Source organism: Leptosomus discolor, chromosome 2, assembly GCF_034619465.1.
Source record: "Leptosomus discolor isolate bLepDis1 chromosome 2, bLepDis1.hap2, whole genome shotgun sequence".
Classification (NCBI taxonomy): Eukaryota; Metazoa; Chordata; class Aves; order Leptosomiformes; family Leptosomidae; genus Leptosomus; species Leptosomus discolor.
In genome coordinates, this window is record NC_141392.1 from 95,388,826 (window position 1) to 95,408,849 (window position 20,024).

Genomic DNA, 20,024 nt, shown 5'->3' on the forward strand with positions numbered 1-20,024 from the left:
CCCCTGAACCATACCTTAACATTGCTTGGGCATGTGCCAGAACTAAACAGCATGGAAAACTGTGGGACAGTTCTCAGACCTGCATTTGGTCCTTTTTGATTCATGTTTATAGACACAATCGTAATAGCAAGACCCTAGCCTGAAATGGGAAGATGATGGGCACCGACTCTTTTAGGCTGTTTTTAGAGTAAATCAGATATTAGCCAATGGAAACTGGCAAAAGTCTACATAGCAAAATTATGTCAAAAAATATAAGAAAAGATTTTTAGCTAAATGCTTCTTACTTTGGTGTGTATTTTACCAGTTATTCAAAAAGCTAGTAAAGTTCTGAAGACAATATAAACACTCCAAGCATTAAAGGGGACTTGTGGTTTTATATCTATTAGGAATGTAATTCATTGCAAAATGATGCATTTCACTTTATTTTTTCCTTGTGAAAAATTGTTCTTGACAATAACAAACATAATTATATTAATCTTAAATTTTGCTTTATGAAAACATGGCTTATTCTGGAATAACCTAATGAAAACAGGAGAGAGATCTGAATGGCTGCTTTGGGCCATTCTATGGAATTTGCATTTTCATTTGTCTGAGAGGTCCAATTATCTTTCTATTGGGAGAAAATGTTGAAATTTTACCAGCTGAATTTTCATTAACAACAAATATCCACTTTAAAATTCACAATACTGTGCTTTAGCACCACATAGCCTCAGAACAAACAGTAATTTCATTATAAATTAATTCTCCGTATATGTGTATGTAATTATTAAAATAGTTGTTTCCTGACTGAAAATTTTAGACACTTTCTTTACAACTTTGGACAAGTTAATATCAATGCTGTGGCTTTTTTTCTGTCTTCTTTAATATATTTGAAAATAGACCCTTTCAAATGTTAAAACCAATTCAGTCTCTTGGTATATTTTAGGCCACTAGGATATTTATGATATATGAGTCAGAGGATCTCGAGTGCTGCATTTAAGATACACATCACTAACCAGCACAAAAAAGACAAGCAGAGTAGGCAGATGTCATTAGGATAAGTAACCAAAACATAATGTATAGAGGCTTCCAGAGAGTATGAACTGGATCTACAATTTACAAGGCTTGGGGATGAGTGGCTGGAAAGCTGCCCGGCAGAAAAGGACCTGGGCGTGCTGGTCAACAGCCAGCTGAACATGAGCCAGCAGTGTGTCCAGGTGGCCAAGAAGGCCAAAGCATCCTGGCCTGTGTCAGAAATAGTGTGGCCAGCAGGAGTAGGGAGGTGATCGTGCCCCTGTACTCAGCACTGGTGAGGCTGCGCCTCAAATACTATGTGCGGTTTTGGGCTCCTTACTAGAAGAAGGACATTGAGGTGCTGGAGCACGTCCAGAGAAGGGCAACGAAGCTGGTGGTCTAGAGCACAAGTCCTGTGAGAAGCGGCTTAGGGAACTGGGGTTGTTTAGTCTGGAGAAGAGGAGGCTGAGGGGAGACGTTATCGCTCTCTACAACTACCTGAAAGGATGTTGTAGTGAGGTGAGTGTTGATCTCTTCTCCCAAGTAACTAGTGATAGGATCAGAGGAAATCACCTCAAGTTGTTCCAGGGGAGGTTTAGATTGGACGTTAGGAAACACTTATTTACTGAAAGAGTGGTCAAACATTGGAACAGGCTGCCCAGGGAAGTGGTGGAGTTACCATCCCTGGAGGCGTTCAAAAAACTTGTAGATGTGGCACTTTGGGACATGGTTTAGTGGGCATGGTGGTGTTGGGTTGACCGTTGAACTTGATGATCTTAGAGGTCTTTTCCAACCTTAATGATTCTATGACTCTATGATTTAACCTTTCGTACAAGTTTCATGGATATGATCAGGGAATGGAAGACCAAAGGGGGAACAGGAAGGCATGTAAAGTCACAAAAAGACATTGTTTTAAAATAATATTCTCCCCTGTGGCATCCTAGACTCTCTTTGAAGGGAGAAATCAGACTTTGTTTTCTGCCAATATTTATAAAGCTTATCTAAGCAGCTCAGTATGAAGTCTTAAATGAAAAATTCTAAGTTAATTACTACACTGGATCAGATTATTCATCAGAGTACCAGTGTCATAGTAGCCATTTTTAAGTAGAGAGACAACAGACTACTAGTTAGAAGCTGATTTATGCATGGAAGCATGGCTTACACCTCTTCGTTTTTTCATACAATATCATAGCTAGCTGCATTCACCACATAGACAACTACTTGTTTTTGTTTTATTCTTCATAAGACCTTAGCCTCATGCTCATTCAGAATTAAGTGTGCTAATGTACAGTTTAGTTAAGAAACTTTGTTTTTCCTGTGAGCAAGATCAAACAGAGATGTCAGCCTAATTTATCTTTCCATTCACTTTCCAGTTGTGCACATCCTGTCGCATTTAACAATCTGTTCTCAAATATCTATTCTAATCATTCCAATTTTCAAGCTTTTTTTTTTTTTATCATGAACCTCTGAACCTCTCTGTGTTCACAGGTCTTATTTACTCACAAAATAGCACTTCTTTTTCCTTTAGATGACATGAATCATTCAAGCCTAAGCTAGTCACTAGGCTGTTTTTATAGTCAGTGGAAGAAATTCTAGAAGCCAACCCATGCCCTTACTTTAGATGTCTGAGATTGTATGAATTGCTGTCCTAAGCACTAGTTTCCCTTGTCTATGAAGGAAGCCTAGGGTGATTCTGGCAAAGTTTGTAACGCTTAAAGTAAGTAAAATGAATCCCAACCACATAATCTCAATTGAAAAGAGCATTGCAAGTGATGGCTACTGAAAAGGAAAAATAAAAAATCTGTATTTTCTTTAGACTGCTCTTTTTGCACACTAATGCTGTTTTTTTCTCTGAGCTCTGCTGAAAAGTGACCATGGGATTTTACTGAATTCTTTTATATTCCTACATTATGTATGGTTTGAACTACTCCCTCTTACATGCTTTGTCAACACTGAATTTAATCTGCCAGTGGGTATCCCCTTTTCATTTTGCTATACCCCCTGGAGATCTTCAGTTTTTCCTGTCTTTGACTAGTTTAAATAACTTTGTGATATCTGCATATTTTAGGACATTACTGAAACAAACTCACTCAAACAAACCCACTCAAACATCAGTATTCATAAAATTAACAAAAACAAAAATTGGCTTTTCTCATGCTGAAAATTCTGTTTATTTTCTGTCAGTTCCAAATAACACCCATAACAACACACTGCACTTCAAGATTATTTGGTGTTCTCAATATCTTCTGAGAGCTGTAAGCTTGATTTTTGACAAGAGAGTTTCCTTTAACCATTTTTTAGCTGCTGCTTTTAAATAAATCTATTTGACAACAGAGGGAAAATTCTCTTTTACAAAAGAATCATAATCTGCTATGGAAATATGTATCTCCTAATACTGTTCAGCGACCTTTTAATAGATTTCTTCAGAACTCTTAACAGTTTCCTGCAATGGGACCCCAAATCAGTCAAAGCCCTGAGGTGGATCTGCTTAGGCCTTTAGCTCTCAAAAAAAGGTCAAAAGGCTGTTAAAAGCCAAGATTAAGTCTTTGACCTAAACCAAGGAACTCATCTTTTAAAACACAGAAAATTGAAAACAAGTAGTTAACACAGAATGGTAATATGGTTTAAATTGCTTTTTCTTTTCTCCCACTGCACGTTGTACCCTTGCAGGTGGGTTTGTGCTTTCAGCTAATTCAGGGACTCTGAGAGGTAGCAAAACCTCTTTTTTCTTTTCACACTATCTTTTTCGTGTGCCTGCTCAGCTGGTCCTGAGGAGGAGGTGGTGGAGGAGGAAGAAGAATAAGGAGAAGGATGAGGAAGGAGGCTTCCACCTCCTACCAGAGGCTTTTATTTCACCTAATCATTTCTTAAAGGAATATAATATAGAACTGAAAGCACACAAATAAAACAAATACCATCTGTCCCAGCCATGCATGATCAAAGCAAATTGATTTTACATTTGTTAAGATTTTCATAGCATATTCTCTGTCCTTGAGAGAAGAGCTAAGAGGAGATGGGCCTTGCTTTAATGGAAATGCATTCAATTTGACTGAGTTGCCTAAATAAAGCCCAAACCACAGATACTGGAGCATCTGGATTTGGAACCAGGCTCTGATGTTTTTTTCAGAAGCAATGAAGAATTGAAGTTAAAAGCCACCACATCGATTAACAGTGGCATGGCAACTATCCTTATGGACCTCCTTAGCTACTTCCAAATGTGTAATAATGAGGCTTGGTATAGCCTACCATACAGTTAAGGTATATTTCGTCATTTCCCATGTGCCATGAGCTGAGAATGTGCAGTGGACAGGCATTGCAGTGTGGCTGTTGTGTAGTAACTTCTTAAGCCACAGTTACTTGCTTCTGTGTCTTGAAAGAAAGAGAAAATAAAATTCCATCTGCAGAGGATCTCAGGAGATTAGCATATCTCTCAAATACAAATTCAATTGTATAAGGACCACTATAGTGCCATTAAATCAGAAACAAACTTGTAAACTGAAATTACTAGAAGGAAATCAAGAACTCAGTGCAATAATGTGGAATTTGCTACAGAACCATTTTTTTTTTCCTAACAAATAGCAGCAGCTCATCTTTAGTATTGAATCCTTTTTTCATATATCTGAACTGTACAGTGATTCTAAAATGGAAAGACAGCAAAAGGCATTTAAAATATCTGAAGATGATGAGGGAATATTTTATGGTAAATAACTATGGAATAACTATTGGATAGTCTCATTTAAAGATGTTGGGCCTCCTTTCCGCACATATCTGCTCCCTGCATTGGAAGTGTTTGCCGACTTAAATGACAAGAATGTTATTACAAATGATAAACAAGACCTCGCACATTTTTAAACTCTTGTTGGTACAGCAGAATTAATGGTAAGACGTGACAACAACTGCATAGTTCATTCCTCAGTTGAGATCAACATAAACGTTCCCTAAGTTCCCAGTGCATATTCAGTCAGACACAGTTATGCCAACTCCCTGAGGGTAACTACACTAAAACTGAATTATTCCAGATACATTCCTTCCTTGTTTGTGAAAATAGGGAATTACTCCTTGCTGCTAACAACCTTCAGACCCCATTCACCATGTCACCTGAGCTCAAGTATTTTGGTCAATGACTTGCACAGCAGTGACCCTGTCTTTTTTGATGGCTGACCGAGCAAATAGAGGATAAACTCACGCCAATATGTCAGGGCATACAGCTAAGTAGTCAGAACAAACCTATAAATTGATTTTACTTTTCTCAGTTTCTTTCTATTCCTTTGATGGTTATATAGTTAAGAACAGACCTACTCCTGTGTGCCTAAAAATATTTTATATGTGGGAAGAGAAAGATAATCAAAAGAAAGACTGCTAAGATTATGCAGTTATCTAGACTAGCCCGTGCACAGCACGGTTTCTGATTCAATTGGAAAGTTGTTGCTATTTCCCATTTGAAGCCATGAATATGTAGACACACAGATCATTTGAATGCATCTTCTTAAAACATTTTGCAGTGTTTTTTTCACATTTTTCAGAGGACAAACAGATCAGAATGCAGTACAACATGCCAAGCAGCACAGTCTGTGCTCTTTAAATAAGTTCATCTTTTTATTTTGTCATGCTATGGAACTAGCATTTCAAGAAAGATACTGTCTTGTCTTTACAAATTTGTGCAGGGTCTAGCATAATGAAGGACTGACAACTGGAAGAAACTTTAAATGGTACTACAGCACAATCAGTAAACAACAGAAATAATAAATCACTGGTTAAAAGCTAAAGTTCACCATACTGCCTACCGAAATGTTTTACGCATTTCAAGGCTGTCAGAGGTTTTTTTGGTGAGTTCTTTGACATGGCTCCAATACAACGCTGTGCCTTACAGGGACTATTGTTTACAGTTCTGTCAATCTACATATGAATTGGACAACAATAATAAATATTTATTATTGCACAGGAAGTTAGATTTTCAATAGGGACATTCCAATGATTTCCCTGCTTTATTCTGCCAACTAATTTCTAAATGACCATATTTTCTAGCTAATTCTAATGACTTGCTGAAGAACTGACTGACATACAGATGCAGGAAGATGCTAACTGAAAATCTGAAAAAATGTATTTATATCAGAATTTTTGCTATTAGACAAACATATATTTTGAATTTTTTCAGTATATACAACTACCTAATACTTTCCTGTCATTATGAAAATGCAGCTATAGAAAGATAACTGTGTAAGGAAGATACTGAACAAAGATTAAATGCTTAGGAAATAGCTTTTAAAACTTTTTTTTTGGTGAATTTTTAATAAAATGCTGAAATATTGCAGATGCATTTAAGGCTACTAGTAAGCAGAATTCAGTTGCTAAAAATCTTCGTATTTGATATTTATTATTATTTTGTTATATTGCCTGTCAACTATCCAGTGCCAAAAACAAAGTTTAAAAAATAAATTTGAATAAAATTTTGAAGCAGTCACACATACAGAAAACTGATGTAAGAAACCACAGGTTTAAATTATTTTGGCAACTAATACTTTATTTTTTTCATTATTGCTTATCTGTCTATGCTGATTATTATCACACCATAACATGTGCAAAGACTGTTCTTTGGTAGAACAGAATATGAAAAGAGATAATGTCAATAAAATTAACATTTTTCAAGCTATTAAGTATACCATTATTATTAGAGTGATTTTCTAAATTACCATTTGAAACACTGTATGTCCTGGAAATGCTCTACCATGTACCTACAGCTCATAGTATTCTGATGAGTATTTTCTAAATTTTATTTAGAATCTGAAACTTTGCAATTAGATCTTGAGATATGATTATGGAGAAGTCCAATGTGTGAGGCACACCAAGTGTGTGAAACCAAAGAGGAGATAACCAAGACACAGAGATAATCTGGAGGAGGAGGAGCACCCCAATCTGTATTGTGACAGAAGCAGCAACTCTATAGCACATACTTGCAATTTCTGATTTTCAACAGAAAAAGAAGAAATTCTTTCAAAAGAAGAAATTCCTATTTCTTACCTACATTTCCAGTCATTAGGTACGAATTCTGAAAGTCCATCATTCCCATTCCAACAATGTGTATAAAATCTTCAATCACCTGCATTAACTCCACCGAGCCTGGATAGATCTAACAAAGGAAGGTCAGACATGTTGTTAGCTATATCAAAACTTTTACAGCAGAATATTCAAATAAAATCTAAATGTCACAAATGAAATGTGAGACTTAACAGTGAAACTGCACCTCCCATGTTTCAATACCGAACATTTTCTGTCACTGTAAAACAACCATTTTGTCATTAGATCCTCATGTGAACAGACTCTACTTCCCATAAAGTTATGTGAAATCAGCTTTGCACTGGAACTGTGGAATGTTTGCTCTAAGTCACTGCACTTATCAAAAAATGTTACTGGCTATTACTTTCATTAATGATCAAAGCACTTCATACTCCAGAATAATCTAATTAAAATATTCTTCCTTCCTCTGGAAGAAATTTTCAATAACTTCAGAACTATTGACACAAAGAGCAGAACATAAATCTTACCATGACCTCTCCATTGTGATAAACCTTTGTTGCTTTAATAAATATTTAAGTAATATAAATTGTTACTGGTAATACTATTTTCATTGGTGATGTGGAGTAGTAGAGCCATAGAACAGCTGAAGTTGGAAGGGGCCACTAGAGATCATCTAGTTCAACCCCTGCTCAGAGCAACGTCAACTCTAGCAGGTTGCCCAGGACCATACCCAGTTGGATTTTGGACATTTCCCAGGAGGAAGACCCCAGAGCATGTCTGCACAACATGTTCTAGCATTCAGTCACTCTCACAGTGAAAAGGTATTTCCTGTATCAAAATGGAATTTGCTGTATTTTAATTTTTGCCCCTTGCTTCTTGTCCTGTCACTGGACATCAGACACCACTGAGAAAAGTCTGGCTCGGTCTTCTTTACTCACCCACCTCAGAAATTTTTAACATTGACAAGATACCCACTGAGCTTTCTCTTTTCCAAGCAAAATAGTGTCAGCTCTTTCAGCTTCTCTTTGACTATCATATGCTCCAGTCTCCTAAACACCTCTTCTTTGGGCTCATCGCATTATGTCCATGTCTTGTACTGGGGACCCCAGAAATGGATACAGTAAACTAAAATAAATTGCGGTAGCCTTTGCATTATTAATGCAGTCTCTCAATATTACTATCAAAATGGTAAGAACTAGCACATTTCCAATAAATATAATTTATTTGAAAAGCTGTAAACTAGTATGATCACAAAAACACTTTAAAAACTGTTATATTCAACAATAATGATGCATCATCAAAATGGCATTAAAGGTCAAATCAGTTATTAACAAGCTTAAAAATTCTCCTCATATCACATACATAAAAAAATCACTTTTGGTTGTTATGGTCTGTTACAAACACGGTAATTTTCAGCAATACAGTATTTTGCAATAGAAAAAGAATGGATGACCGCAGTGATTTTTTCTTCATATCAGTGAGATGTCCAAATTTCACTTTGTGAGCAACATTCAACCCATTCTTTACACTACCGGGACTACAGACTAAAAAACGCCTGTAGAGACTATAAATTCCAGCATGCTGCACTCCGTCTTCATCTTGCTTTATCTGTCTAGTTGCATAGCTTCTTGGTTCAGGATAGAGAATTTCACGATGTGCTTTGTTTTCTACATGGATCTTTTTATAAAAGTTAGGGCAGCAATACCGCTTTTATGAAGAATTTCTTGTGACATTTATGATCCTAACAGGTTGCAAATGCTGCTTCAGGTGTAGGAGGCTTAACTTCCATTTTCCTAGTGATGAGTTACTGAGATAGTAACTGTGGTTTTTGCATCCATTTCATTCATAGCACTCACACTCACAGATTATGTGCTAAGGATAAATTTCAGTGAAAAGACTTTTACACCCTAGTTCTTGCACATAAAATTTTATAGTAAAAAAAAAAAAAAAAAAAAAAAAGTTCAGCAGAAACTGTTAAACAGTCAGTGTTGTAGAGGTAATCTTCATTTTTGTATATCTGAAGTACTGGTTAATCAATAGGATGCCAGCAGATGGTGATGAAGAATATGCAGAATATCCTCTGTTTTGCAACACCAGTGTAAATTTAAGCATTGTGGATTTGAAGTGATTCTCTGTGTGCAGTGTTTCACATCAGCTCTTAACAAAAGACAAGTATTAAAGTGAGTGCTGCTTAACTGAATGCTATATAACCTGTAATTAACAGTATCAACTGCTGGCATTTAATCTAGAAAAAAGGATGTGCTGAGGCACTGCAGCTGTATACTTGATAGAAAGTCAGTAATTTGCTGACAGTGAGTAAAATATTCTTTCCAGCAAAGAATCCAGAAAACAGGCTGAGAGATCTACACTAACAGTAGCTGTGGAGTTAAGAAAATCATGCAAGCTGGCAAAAAAAAAAAAAAAAAAAATGGTTACATTGCCCCTGGCTTTGCAAAGTTTTATTACCAAAAAAAGTCAGATGAGTGGTTGGATTGGAAACAGAATCGCCTTTACTCTTTTTTAATGAGACAGTAGTGTGTGCACTAGATTGCATTCATAGCACATAATGACTTGCGCACATTCTTCTGAAGTTCAGTTGTTACATTGATTTTGACACAAACCCCAAAAAAGTCTTTGCACTGGACTGCGGCGGTTTGGGGTCTGGCAGGGTTTTGGTAGCAAGCGAGGAGGCTACAGAGGTGGATTCTAGACGCTCCCCCGGCTCCAATTCGGATCCACCTCTGGTCGAGGCCAGACCAATCGGCACCTCTGTGAATAACTCTAAGAGTGAAAGAACCTGTTGGGTGAGTTCGTTGTTAGAGGAAGAGAGAAGGGGGAGAGACAGCCCTGCGGACACCCCGAGCAGTGAGGCAGGAGAGGGGGAGCTGTGCCGGAGCAGGGGTTCCCCTGCGGCCCGCGGTGGGGGGGCGGCTGAGCCCCTGCAGCCCCTGGAGCCCAGCGGCGGCCCAGAGGTCGCCCTGCAGCCCGCGGAGGGCCCCGGGCCGGAGGAGCAGGGACCGGGCCCGGAGCAGAGCGCGGCTGCGGCCGCGCTGGAGCCGCCCGTGGGTGGGAGGGCGGCAGCCCCGGGAGGGACCCGCGCTGGGGGGTTCTGGGGAGCTGCGGCCCCGCGGGAAGGACTCGCGTTGGGGCGGTTGGAGGAGGAATGTCTGCCGGGAGAGGGACCCCGCGGTGGGGCAGGGGAGGGCTGCGAGGGCCCCTCTCCCTGAGGGGGAAGGAGCAGCGGAGACACCTTGTGCCGGACGGACTGTGACCCCCATTCCCTGCCCCTGCGCTGCTGGGGGGGAAGAGGGAGCAGAGCTGAGCCCGGGAAGACCGGAGGGGTGGCTGAGGGGAGTTTGTGTTGTATTTAGGATATGGTTGTATCTCTCATTATCCTTGATGGTGATGGTTGTTATGTATTAAATGTGTGTTGTTATCCCCAAGTTGAGTCTGTCTTTTGCCTGTGACTGTAACTGGTGAGTGAGCCCTCCCTGTCCTTTGTCTTTTGGTTGTATTTTCTCCTCCCCATCCCTCAGGGAATTTGGTAGTGATGAGCGAACGGCTGCGGGGTGCTTTGTTGCCGGCTGGGTGGGCTCAAACCAGGACAGGATGTAGTGATTTCAAATAATACTGTTTCTGTTTTAAAATCCAATTCTATTTAATGATAATGTTTCAGTGTTTTATCCAAAATATGATAGAAAATAATATTTTGAATAGGAAACCTTTTTTTTTTCTATACTGAAGGAAGAAAAGACTCTTAGAAGTGCTTAGGAGTCCAGCTCACGCTTCCTAGTATGAAGAGTTACTTGCTTCAATGGCTTCTTTGAGATGACTTGTGTAACTGCCCAGGAACAGTAACAAGACCAGTGGTATGGTTTCTTGAGGTGCTATAGCTCAGAGGTCTAAGATTTAGTGAATTCCTCAGCTTTGTCGCCAAGCACCTATGGCTCCACTACTCCCGTGTTCAGCTCATCTTCGTGATTGCTTGGGTTCCTGCCTGCCTACTGGTGCTGTACTCAGGTCTATGAGACAATGAATTAGCAGGCAGAGAGAAGGAGCTACAGAAAAGTAGAAATAATTTGTCTCCTCTCCCTTTTTCAACACCACTTTTACTAGCAGCAATGATGGGAGAGAACTGAAAATTTCTTGTTCCCTCTTTTACCTCCACGTTCTCACCATTTTCTCTCAGGTACTGTCATGCCCTGCTCTTCATGGGACAGATAGTGGACACGGCATGGGCAAGCAGGCAGGGTGGATGTAGATGAAGACAACGCTGGTAACATAACAAGTGGCATCCTGTCTGTTCATTAGTGGGGCTAAAATAGTTGTTTAATATTGGTTCCTTAATCTTGGTGCTGTTTATGGAAACTGCCCACATCCATGTGATTTTGTTGCTTCCATCCACCACCACTAAAGAAAATGACATACTTTGTCTATTTTTGTAGCTGGATCTTACACAGAGGAATGGAAAAACAACAACAAAAAAATACGGTTGCTGGCTAAATTACAATGGGTCAATTGCAGCATTCTATGTCTACTGCAAGGTTTGAATTGCAAAGGCCTGATCTTCCCTTTCTTAGTCATATAAACTAATGACAATGAAGCTAAATAGCTTCAAAGACCTTCAAACACCTAGTGATTTACTGAGGACCTCATATAGATACTTGAAAATTGTTCACTTTTAATAACTCAGTGGTGATGACCGTACAAGAGTGGACAGAAGACCTATGTAAGCTGTTCTTGCCTTTGACAGTGGCAAATAGCAGATGTCTAAGGAAATTATAAGAAGGCAGAAGTATAAAAGTATAAAGGCATAGTGATACTCTCTTTGGAATACTTGCCTAGCCTTTAGGACTTTTGCCGAAGGATTTCCTTAAGCAATAACAGCATCTTGCCCTGAACAGTCCTGTACTGAATTCTCTTTTGTTAATTTATCTATTTACTTTTTTAATTCGTGTACTTTCAGCAGCAAGAAGTTCTGCAACCTGACATTCTGTAGAAAAACTGTCTCCTAGTGTTCATTCTGAATCTGCCATGATTTGATGTCCTTTAGTTTAGATTAATCATTCCCGCATCACATTCTCCAATCCACTCCTGATTTTAAAAGCTTCTATTGCATACAAGTGCCGTTGACTTTTCCATACTGAAATATCTGCTTTGTTTAATCATTCTTTATAGAGAAATGTTTCCCTGCTTTTGACTAGCTCCATAATTTTTTAACCGTACACAATTATTTGTTCATGCCCATTGCCGCTGTTATTTGTTATCTGAATAAATTTGATAGTTCTGTGATCATGTCCTGTAATGTTCTTGATATAAGCATGCAGGAAAAACATATCCAAGCAAAAAAAAATTGTTTGCATTTTAATTTTAAACTCTTCCATTATAAATGAATCATCTTTGTTAGACTTTACTATTTTATAAAGTGTTATCATAACATCTAACTGGTGGTGTATGAGTTCTTCAGGTGAGTTCTGTTTAATAAAAGCATTACTGCAGCTAGCCTTTAGTAGCTTTTTTCGGCTTTCGTATGTACTTCATTACAACATCAAAAAGAAAGACATAATGAATAATCCTATGGAATGCAATGGAAATCTGTTCATCAAGAGAAGTGTCTTATACTCTTAATGTAATTTTAATCTAAGGAATTACCCATCGGGTCCTGCAATTACTCCTTTTTGAAAAGGATCAGTTATTTCCAAAATATCGTCTCAGGATTTCCTTTCACCTACAGCAGGGTGTATGTTTAACCTGGTTTTTGAAACCATACATTTATCACAACTTACTGAAATAATGTGTGGCTTCTGATACAATGAATACACATAGTTTCCAGTTCTTTAAATCAATGAGCTACAAAATGCAAATCTTACCTGTTGCGCATCTTCCCATTTCTCTTTGTTTTCTTCATCTAAGAGGTTACTAATGATTTGAAAGAAATTCTGAAAAATCAATTAAATAAAAAACAACATAAAATGACTTTCAATGACATAAACAGTCATACCCTTAAGTTGTCATTAAGAAAGTTTTACTTCCTGTATTACAGATACAGTTCTGCAGCCTATTTTCTGTCAGTGGAAGAGAAACAAAATAATATATTAGATTGATAAAAGGGCACATCTATTTAATGGTTAATTGTTCATTTCTGGCCATATAAGGAACCATTAGGTTCCATAGTACTGCTTTGTATAACCGTTTTAAACTTGCTAAACTTCTAAATGTGACAGTGTTCTAGTTTCAAACTGCTTTCATTCCAGAAACTAGACAATTATATATTCTGCAAATACACAAAGTACACTAGGCCCAGGGTCACTAGTTTCTATTCAAAACATGAAAATCATCCTTAATGACCATAAATAGGGCACACAATGGCATTTAATTGATAAATGCTGTGTGAAACCACGTGCATCTTATCTAAAAATTTGCATTTGCCTCTGTCCTTTTAGTAATATGAAGAGAAAAGGAATAATTTCTGGGTTTTGACCTTAAACTGTTAATTTCTTTATCTGATTCTCCTATTCATTTGACTATAAGGGAAAAAGTAAAAGCCAGAGCATCTAGGGTTTTTACCACACATTTTAAAAATCACTTTCTTCCAAGTGTTTGTGGAGAACTTTCTAATTTTGTCTGCTCTGTACCAATTTGTATTTCCAACTTTTTTGAAAGCTAAGAATTTGTGCAGAATCTGTTCTTCTCAGCTCCATATCACTTTTTGTGCAGAATGCCAATTTTGTCTGCAGCCTGTCAATTACAACTTATCTGTTCCTTCATAAAAGATACATGTAGTTTCTTTCCACTGACCTTAGCTGAAGAGCACAATTAAGATCCTTGCAGCCTCTGAAAAACCTTTAAGTGGAATACTAATCATAGGACCCTATAAGAATTCAGATTAATGGTCATTCCCTCACCTGCACTTATTTTTTAGCATTTTGGGGGGATAAATAAGGCTTAAACAAGGTTTAAGTAAGAAGCAACTGTAACTCAGTGTTTAATGGAAGTACAAAGCATTTGACTGCACAGTGACACAGATGAGAGCAGAAATAACTTCCAGCCTCAGTGCACTATGGATACTATAGTTGTGCTTGAAAAGACATTACTTTCAAAATATGAGATATTGCAGGCATTTCAGGGGTCTCGCAAACATAAAAGTAAAACACTGTAGTATACAAAATCGAATAAAAGTTGTGAAAACTCTTTTTATATGAAAGCTATTTTTACATAAAAACATTTTTACAAGTTTACTCTAGTCCTATCACTAACTACTTCACAAGCACGAGGATCCATTTTTCCCTCATTGTTAGGAATTTAATTACACTAAATTTACACCATAAAATTTGCATGGATAAAAATTGCCTTAACTTGGGAAATTTAATATAGAGGTGACTGACACTTTGGTAAACTTAGGCAAAATAATCCTGCACATTATTGAGGGCACAATTCTTCTCTCACTGAAGTCAGTATCTAAATATCCATAAGCTTCAAGAAAACTTCGTGAAAAGAAAGGAAACGGCTCAGCATGCTCCTGCGAAAATGACAAGTATACATTGGGATGGGATGATGGGGATTAAAGACAGACATAAAAGAAAAATGTTCTCATGGTTTCATCCAATTTGCAGTGAAACAGAAGGAAATTTCCAGTCAAGATGAAGACAAGAAGAGGAAAATATAGCTACATATTGCTTTCATACTAAGAATACATTTCATCTCTTTCAGGTATTCAGTAGAAAAACAAAATATAATGAAAAGAGTTCATTTAGTATTCATTACAAAGGATGTGCCAGTTTAACCAGGTTGCAGAATCATAATTGTGTAAATGCAACTTCAGCGAGGAAAAATGTACAGCTTTATTGGTCCCCCAAGTAAAAAAAAACTATACTGGCCAAAGCAGTTTCATGGCACTATAACCACATCTACTCTAGGACATTATGATTTTGGCAAAGAGTTTTACTAGGTAGAGTCAGCCATAGAGGGATTTTGCCTGAGGCAAACACTTTTTAAAGCATGATAGTTCTGCTGCTACTGTGGAGATGCAGCGGACAGAAATTTTATCTAACTTTAACTTGTTAGGGTGCCAGCAGTAGTCTAGCTGCAGCAGCATGGAGCTCAGTGTGGGATAATTTATCATACTAAGGAGCTGGTTCAAAGCTAGTTTTGCACTACATTGCAGCCACTGATTCTTCTGCAGAAACAGTCTAAGACTTACACAAGTATACATGTCTGTCTAATGAGATCTATCTGATAGTAGCCTAGATTGCCTGAAAATCACTCAGGAGGTGTAAATGTTTCTTGCAGATGATAAATTACCTGATTTTGCAAATTATGTTATGTGTTCATTAAATCTTATGTTTATTTTACTTACATGAAAGCATTGAAATGACCAATAATTAATAGAAATATATTTGAAAATAATACTCAGGCACAAACAAAAGATGAGCAATAACTGATTTAATATGTACTTTGTACTTGCCAATAAACCATAAATGATGTATATGAACCTAGTGACAAGAATATCTTGCTTTTTGAGATCTCTTTTTCTCTATTTCTGTTTCTGGTTGATGTCATATTTATGGAAGCAATGGAGGCTGAGATGTATGGAGATTTTGCAGTCAGTAATATCAGTACTTTGTGAATTAAACAGAAAGATGATTAAATAGCTTTGCTGCTTCAGTAATGAACAGATATAAGATGCACTCCAAAAATGTGACAGGGGAATAGGGGTTAAAAAGTCTTTCACCTGCTTTGACCATTCTCTTGTTCATTGCATTAATGCTGCAAGAAACAGCACTACTCTTTAGTGAAATGATTGATAGGTATGAAGGCTAAATTTTAGAAGCATTATGGATGTGATCTCATGGTATTACTGCAGTAAACACTAGACCTCCTTGTAGAATCAAGCTCCTTCCTTTCATGGCTGGGCTTATGTGTTACTGAACTGGCCACTATAGAAAATGTTGTGACAGCCAGAGACAATTTTTGAAGTCCTTTATGTTTGCCCAGGCTTTTCTGAGGATAATGCCAGTTACAGTCAGGAATAGACAATTATGTTTCCCTAATTTAATTTCCTTCCTTTCAATCTTTTTCTTCTGTAATACAATGGCTGCAGTTCTCTGTTCCAGTCCAAGTTCTTTGACCCTCTCTTCAGGAATAAAGCTGTCATAAATCCTTTCATACAGCTAGAGAAGAATTCCTCCCTAGGAGAAATTAATGGATGGCCTTAAGTCACCTCCACTTTTGGACTTCAGCAAAGGTGGGGGGAAAAAAGCATTGGGCAATCCTGTTAATCCTTGACTGACAGCAGTGCTCCCTGTGGCTAATATAAACGGGATTATACTGCTCTAACTTCTTTGGGGAGAAACCTTGTTTCCTGTTGGTTGCAGGATCAGGAGACTGTATAACTCACTTTGTCATCCTGTCCTGAGAGGTAGTTCCTTTCCTGCCATCCTGTCCTTAGAAGATAGTTCAAGCACTCTTAGACCAGTTCTGGAAAGTGTCCCAAAATGTTGCTTATACTATGCTTATTTAAAATTTTCGTTATTTTCCAGGTAGCATCCTTAAACAAGTAACAGCACAGTGGCCATCTCATAGCCTCAGTGTACCTACACACTGTATTTTAAAGTAATTCCCATATTAAGAGACAGACCTTGCTTGTAAAACAATTGCATGACTCTTGTCTTCTGCTGTTTCTGCTACTATACTGCTGTTTCCAGTCACTGATGCAGGATATCTTCCATATTGTTTAACTGCCTCATACATGGTTATTTTTCTTCCTAACACTGTATATGCAATGTATACACAGATACTGTTGCAAAAAAAAAAGGTTAAAATATGCAAAAAGAAAAGCAGTCATATAATAAATAACTTGGTAGTAGACATGCCTACTTTAGAAGCTTTGTTTTGCTCTTGATATCTGTCTGCCTAAACAAGTGGCATTTACTATGCAGCTTATCAGGTAGTGGCATCTTCATTTCGAGTAATTAGCCTGAAATTTTCAAATTTGATCTCAATTTTCTGTTCATTCTTTTTGTTATGGAGTGTCTGAATCACATCTTTTGCACTAGTCATGAATATTAATACTGGATATAAGCCAGAGATTGTAGACAGTAGAGGACTATCCAGATGGATGAAATATATAAGAAATAAACATACTTAGACAAATATACTTTCCCTTTCTCAGTTTTAATGGAGGTATGTTGTTTTTCTATGGACCTTTAAAAATACTATTGCCCATAATTCACAATCTACTTTTCTGACACCATGCGAAATGATAAATTATAACTTTCAGGGATTTTAAACCTCAATAACACTTCTCTGAGAATTTCTTTGAAATAAAACCCCAATACCAAAGAAATTCTACTCTTCATCTAGTGCAAAAAATAGAATGAAAATAGAACACCACACAGAGCTTCCTCAGAAAGAAGAATCTTGTTATTTTTGTGCAAATTAATTTAATTTTCACCTTTTTGTCACTTATTTTGATGATGGACTAGAAAGTATGAAAATACGTGACAGTGAAACTAAAAATTAAATACAATCCTCCAGAGTATGGTAGCATATGACATTTGTTAACATATGGGAAAATCCCGTTTTCTCATAAATTGACATTAAAATTTAAACTTAAATTATTGAGCCAGCATTTCATTTTATATCCTCAGAATTCAGTAACAGGAATATTGATTAATATATCCCCTGTGCAAAAATTAAGCTTCATTCTGATTTCACATACTTTCCTGAACACTATATATTTGGTTTTGGATTTTACCTTAGCTTGAAATTTGTTAAAACTTTTTTTTTTTTTTAATTTTTCAATGCCTTTTCTTCAGTGGGATTTAAGAGCTCTTGGTATTTAGGCATCTAAATCCTGAAATACAGTTATTTCCTTGTTTTGAGAAATCCTTCCTTATCTCCTTCACCAACTGGTTTACCAATTTTTGCCTTTTCTCATTTCTTCACTTCAAAACGGTTAATCAAAAATTATTAAAGTAGTAATAATCATTTTGCCAAGTTCAGCCAGAATACTATTATGTATTTTGGAAACAGCTCTGCATTGCTGAAGGGAACATAACTTTTGGCATTTTCATTAGTGGGAAAAGAATCAAATTCTTTCTAAGGTATGTAAAGTACAAACGACCTGATCTGCTATGCCCATGAACAAAACCACTCGTGCCAAGCAGTTTCTTAAGGCTGTAGTGACTGTGAACCATGAAGAAGTCACACTGGGCTGTCAGACTGTTGAATGCACAAAAAAAAATTGGTAAATAACACCGTGTTTAATAGTAAAACTTACTGAAAGTAGTAAGATGTTGACTGTTATACAACTTAATAATAACAAAAAAGGATTGTCCAGCCGAAATACTTTTTGAAAAGCACTGTTCAAAAAAATATTACTTTCAGCTGGCTACAGGCTAACAAAGAAACATTGGTTTTATATGGAAGTTATTTTTTCTTCAGCAAAGAAAAACAAGAAAACGGACAATATAATAGCAAGCTCTTGAAAACTTAATCCTGGAAAAATTGTTTTTTCCAAGATACCTCCATGCATATATTCTAAAGCATATTTAAAATCTATACTTACCTTTACACAAACAAATACATACATATGACCTGCATTAGTAACTTTACTATTCATTTATGAATGATCATGAAACTTTTTTTTTTCATAAATAATATATACAACTACCTTCAAAGTGTCTAAAATTCTCAGATATAGATGAAACCAATATCCTGACTGGAAGTCCTGTGAAATATTTATTTTAACAAACATCACACAATGAATTGTGCAGCCCATTATGTAGAAATAATTATAGTGGTTTTATCTCTGACAGTATTTTAATTGGCCTCTTGCACACGAAGAGTTAATCTAACATGTGAAATAAAAAATTAATATCAAATGTAATGAGCTTTATCTATTTGAACTGAAGAAGCAATGCCAGAATTCCGTAACTAAACACTGTGGATGATAGCTTTTTGAACTGAAACGAACCAGAACAAACAACACTAGTAAATTGCTTAGTGCAAATAAATACCAACAGATCCCTATCAATCAAACCAAACCTTCAAATAGAAAGATAGTGAAAATTTTACAAAGAAAGGATTTTACATTTTTTGCTTGCTGTGTTGTTTTGGATATTTGTCCCATTAAATGTACCTGACTCTTTTCCTATTTTACACTTGTATCATAGTTTCACATGAACGATGTTTATGTCTATCATTCAGAAGATTTAGTTTCCTCAGTGGGTAAAATAGGTGACATGCAGTATACTGACATAAACTCCGTCAATTGAAAAATTACCCTTACAATGTTTCTCTTACCTGCACCCCATCAGATGCAGGGATATAACTTGCTCTTTTAAATGTGTCTGTAACATTTCTGAGAATTTCCACAGAAATAAGAAGGTCCCCTGCATAAAAGTTTTTCCTCTGAGTTAAATCCAATAGTGTCTTGGTTACTTGGGACATGCCGTCACCAGCCAACATCCTCTGTCCCTTGGCGAGGTGTTCCTTAATCTGTACCAGGAGAACAAAATGAGTATCAGAACCTAAGTTACTGAGAAAAAGGTAGACAAATTCTAAACACAGCCAAGAATATTAAATATTAATACTATTATAATATTAAATGTTAAAGCCATCATAAAAAAGTTCATCCTGTTAAAGAGAAGACAAAATAGCATGATGACAAAATTATTATGTTTATCAGAGAATCACAGATTTTATACTGAAAGATTCTGAATTTGTCATGTTTCACCTATTTGCTTCTTTTTGGACACCAGGAATTTCTCCACATCCATTTTCTCAGAGGAACTCCATGGGCTGGACTGTGGCTTTAATCTACTACCATGATGTAGCAAGGAACTGATCTTCCTCAGAGGAACAGCTGTACAACCACTGTTGTCACTCATTAAACAACTAAGAGCTCTGAAAGGAGTAAATGCTAAGGCAGTCCTTGTTATAATCTACTTTACTATAGGGAAATATACCCTTCATCTCTGCCAGCCCAGCTCGGCTAATCAATACAAGAGTGA

General features: G+C 37.0%; 1 protein-coding gene across 1 annotated transcript in view; it reads right to left on the reverse strand.

Annotated features, from left to right (window-relative positions):
* Nucleotides 1-20,024, reverse strand: part of ADGRB3 (adhesion G protein-coupled receptor B3) — a 465,679-nt gene that overhangs the window by 220,547 nt on the left and 225,108 nt on the right. Inside the window, exons 9-11 of the mRNA XM_086461495.1 lie at nt 19,315-19,509; nt 12,879-12,947; nt 7,012-7,120 (exon numbers count right to left, since the gene is read on the reverse strand). Coding sequence (XP_086317621.1) covers nt 7,012-7,120; nt 12,879-12,947; nt 19,315-19,509 — 373 coding nt within the window. The remainder of the gene's footprint in view (nt 1-7,011; nt 7,121-12,878; nt 12,948-19,314; nt 19,510-20,024) is intronic.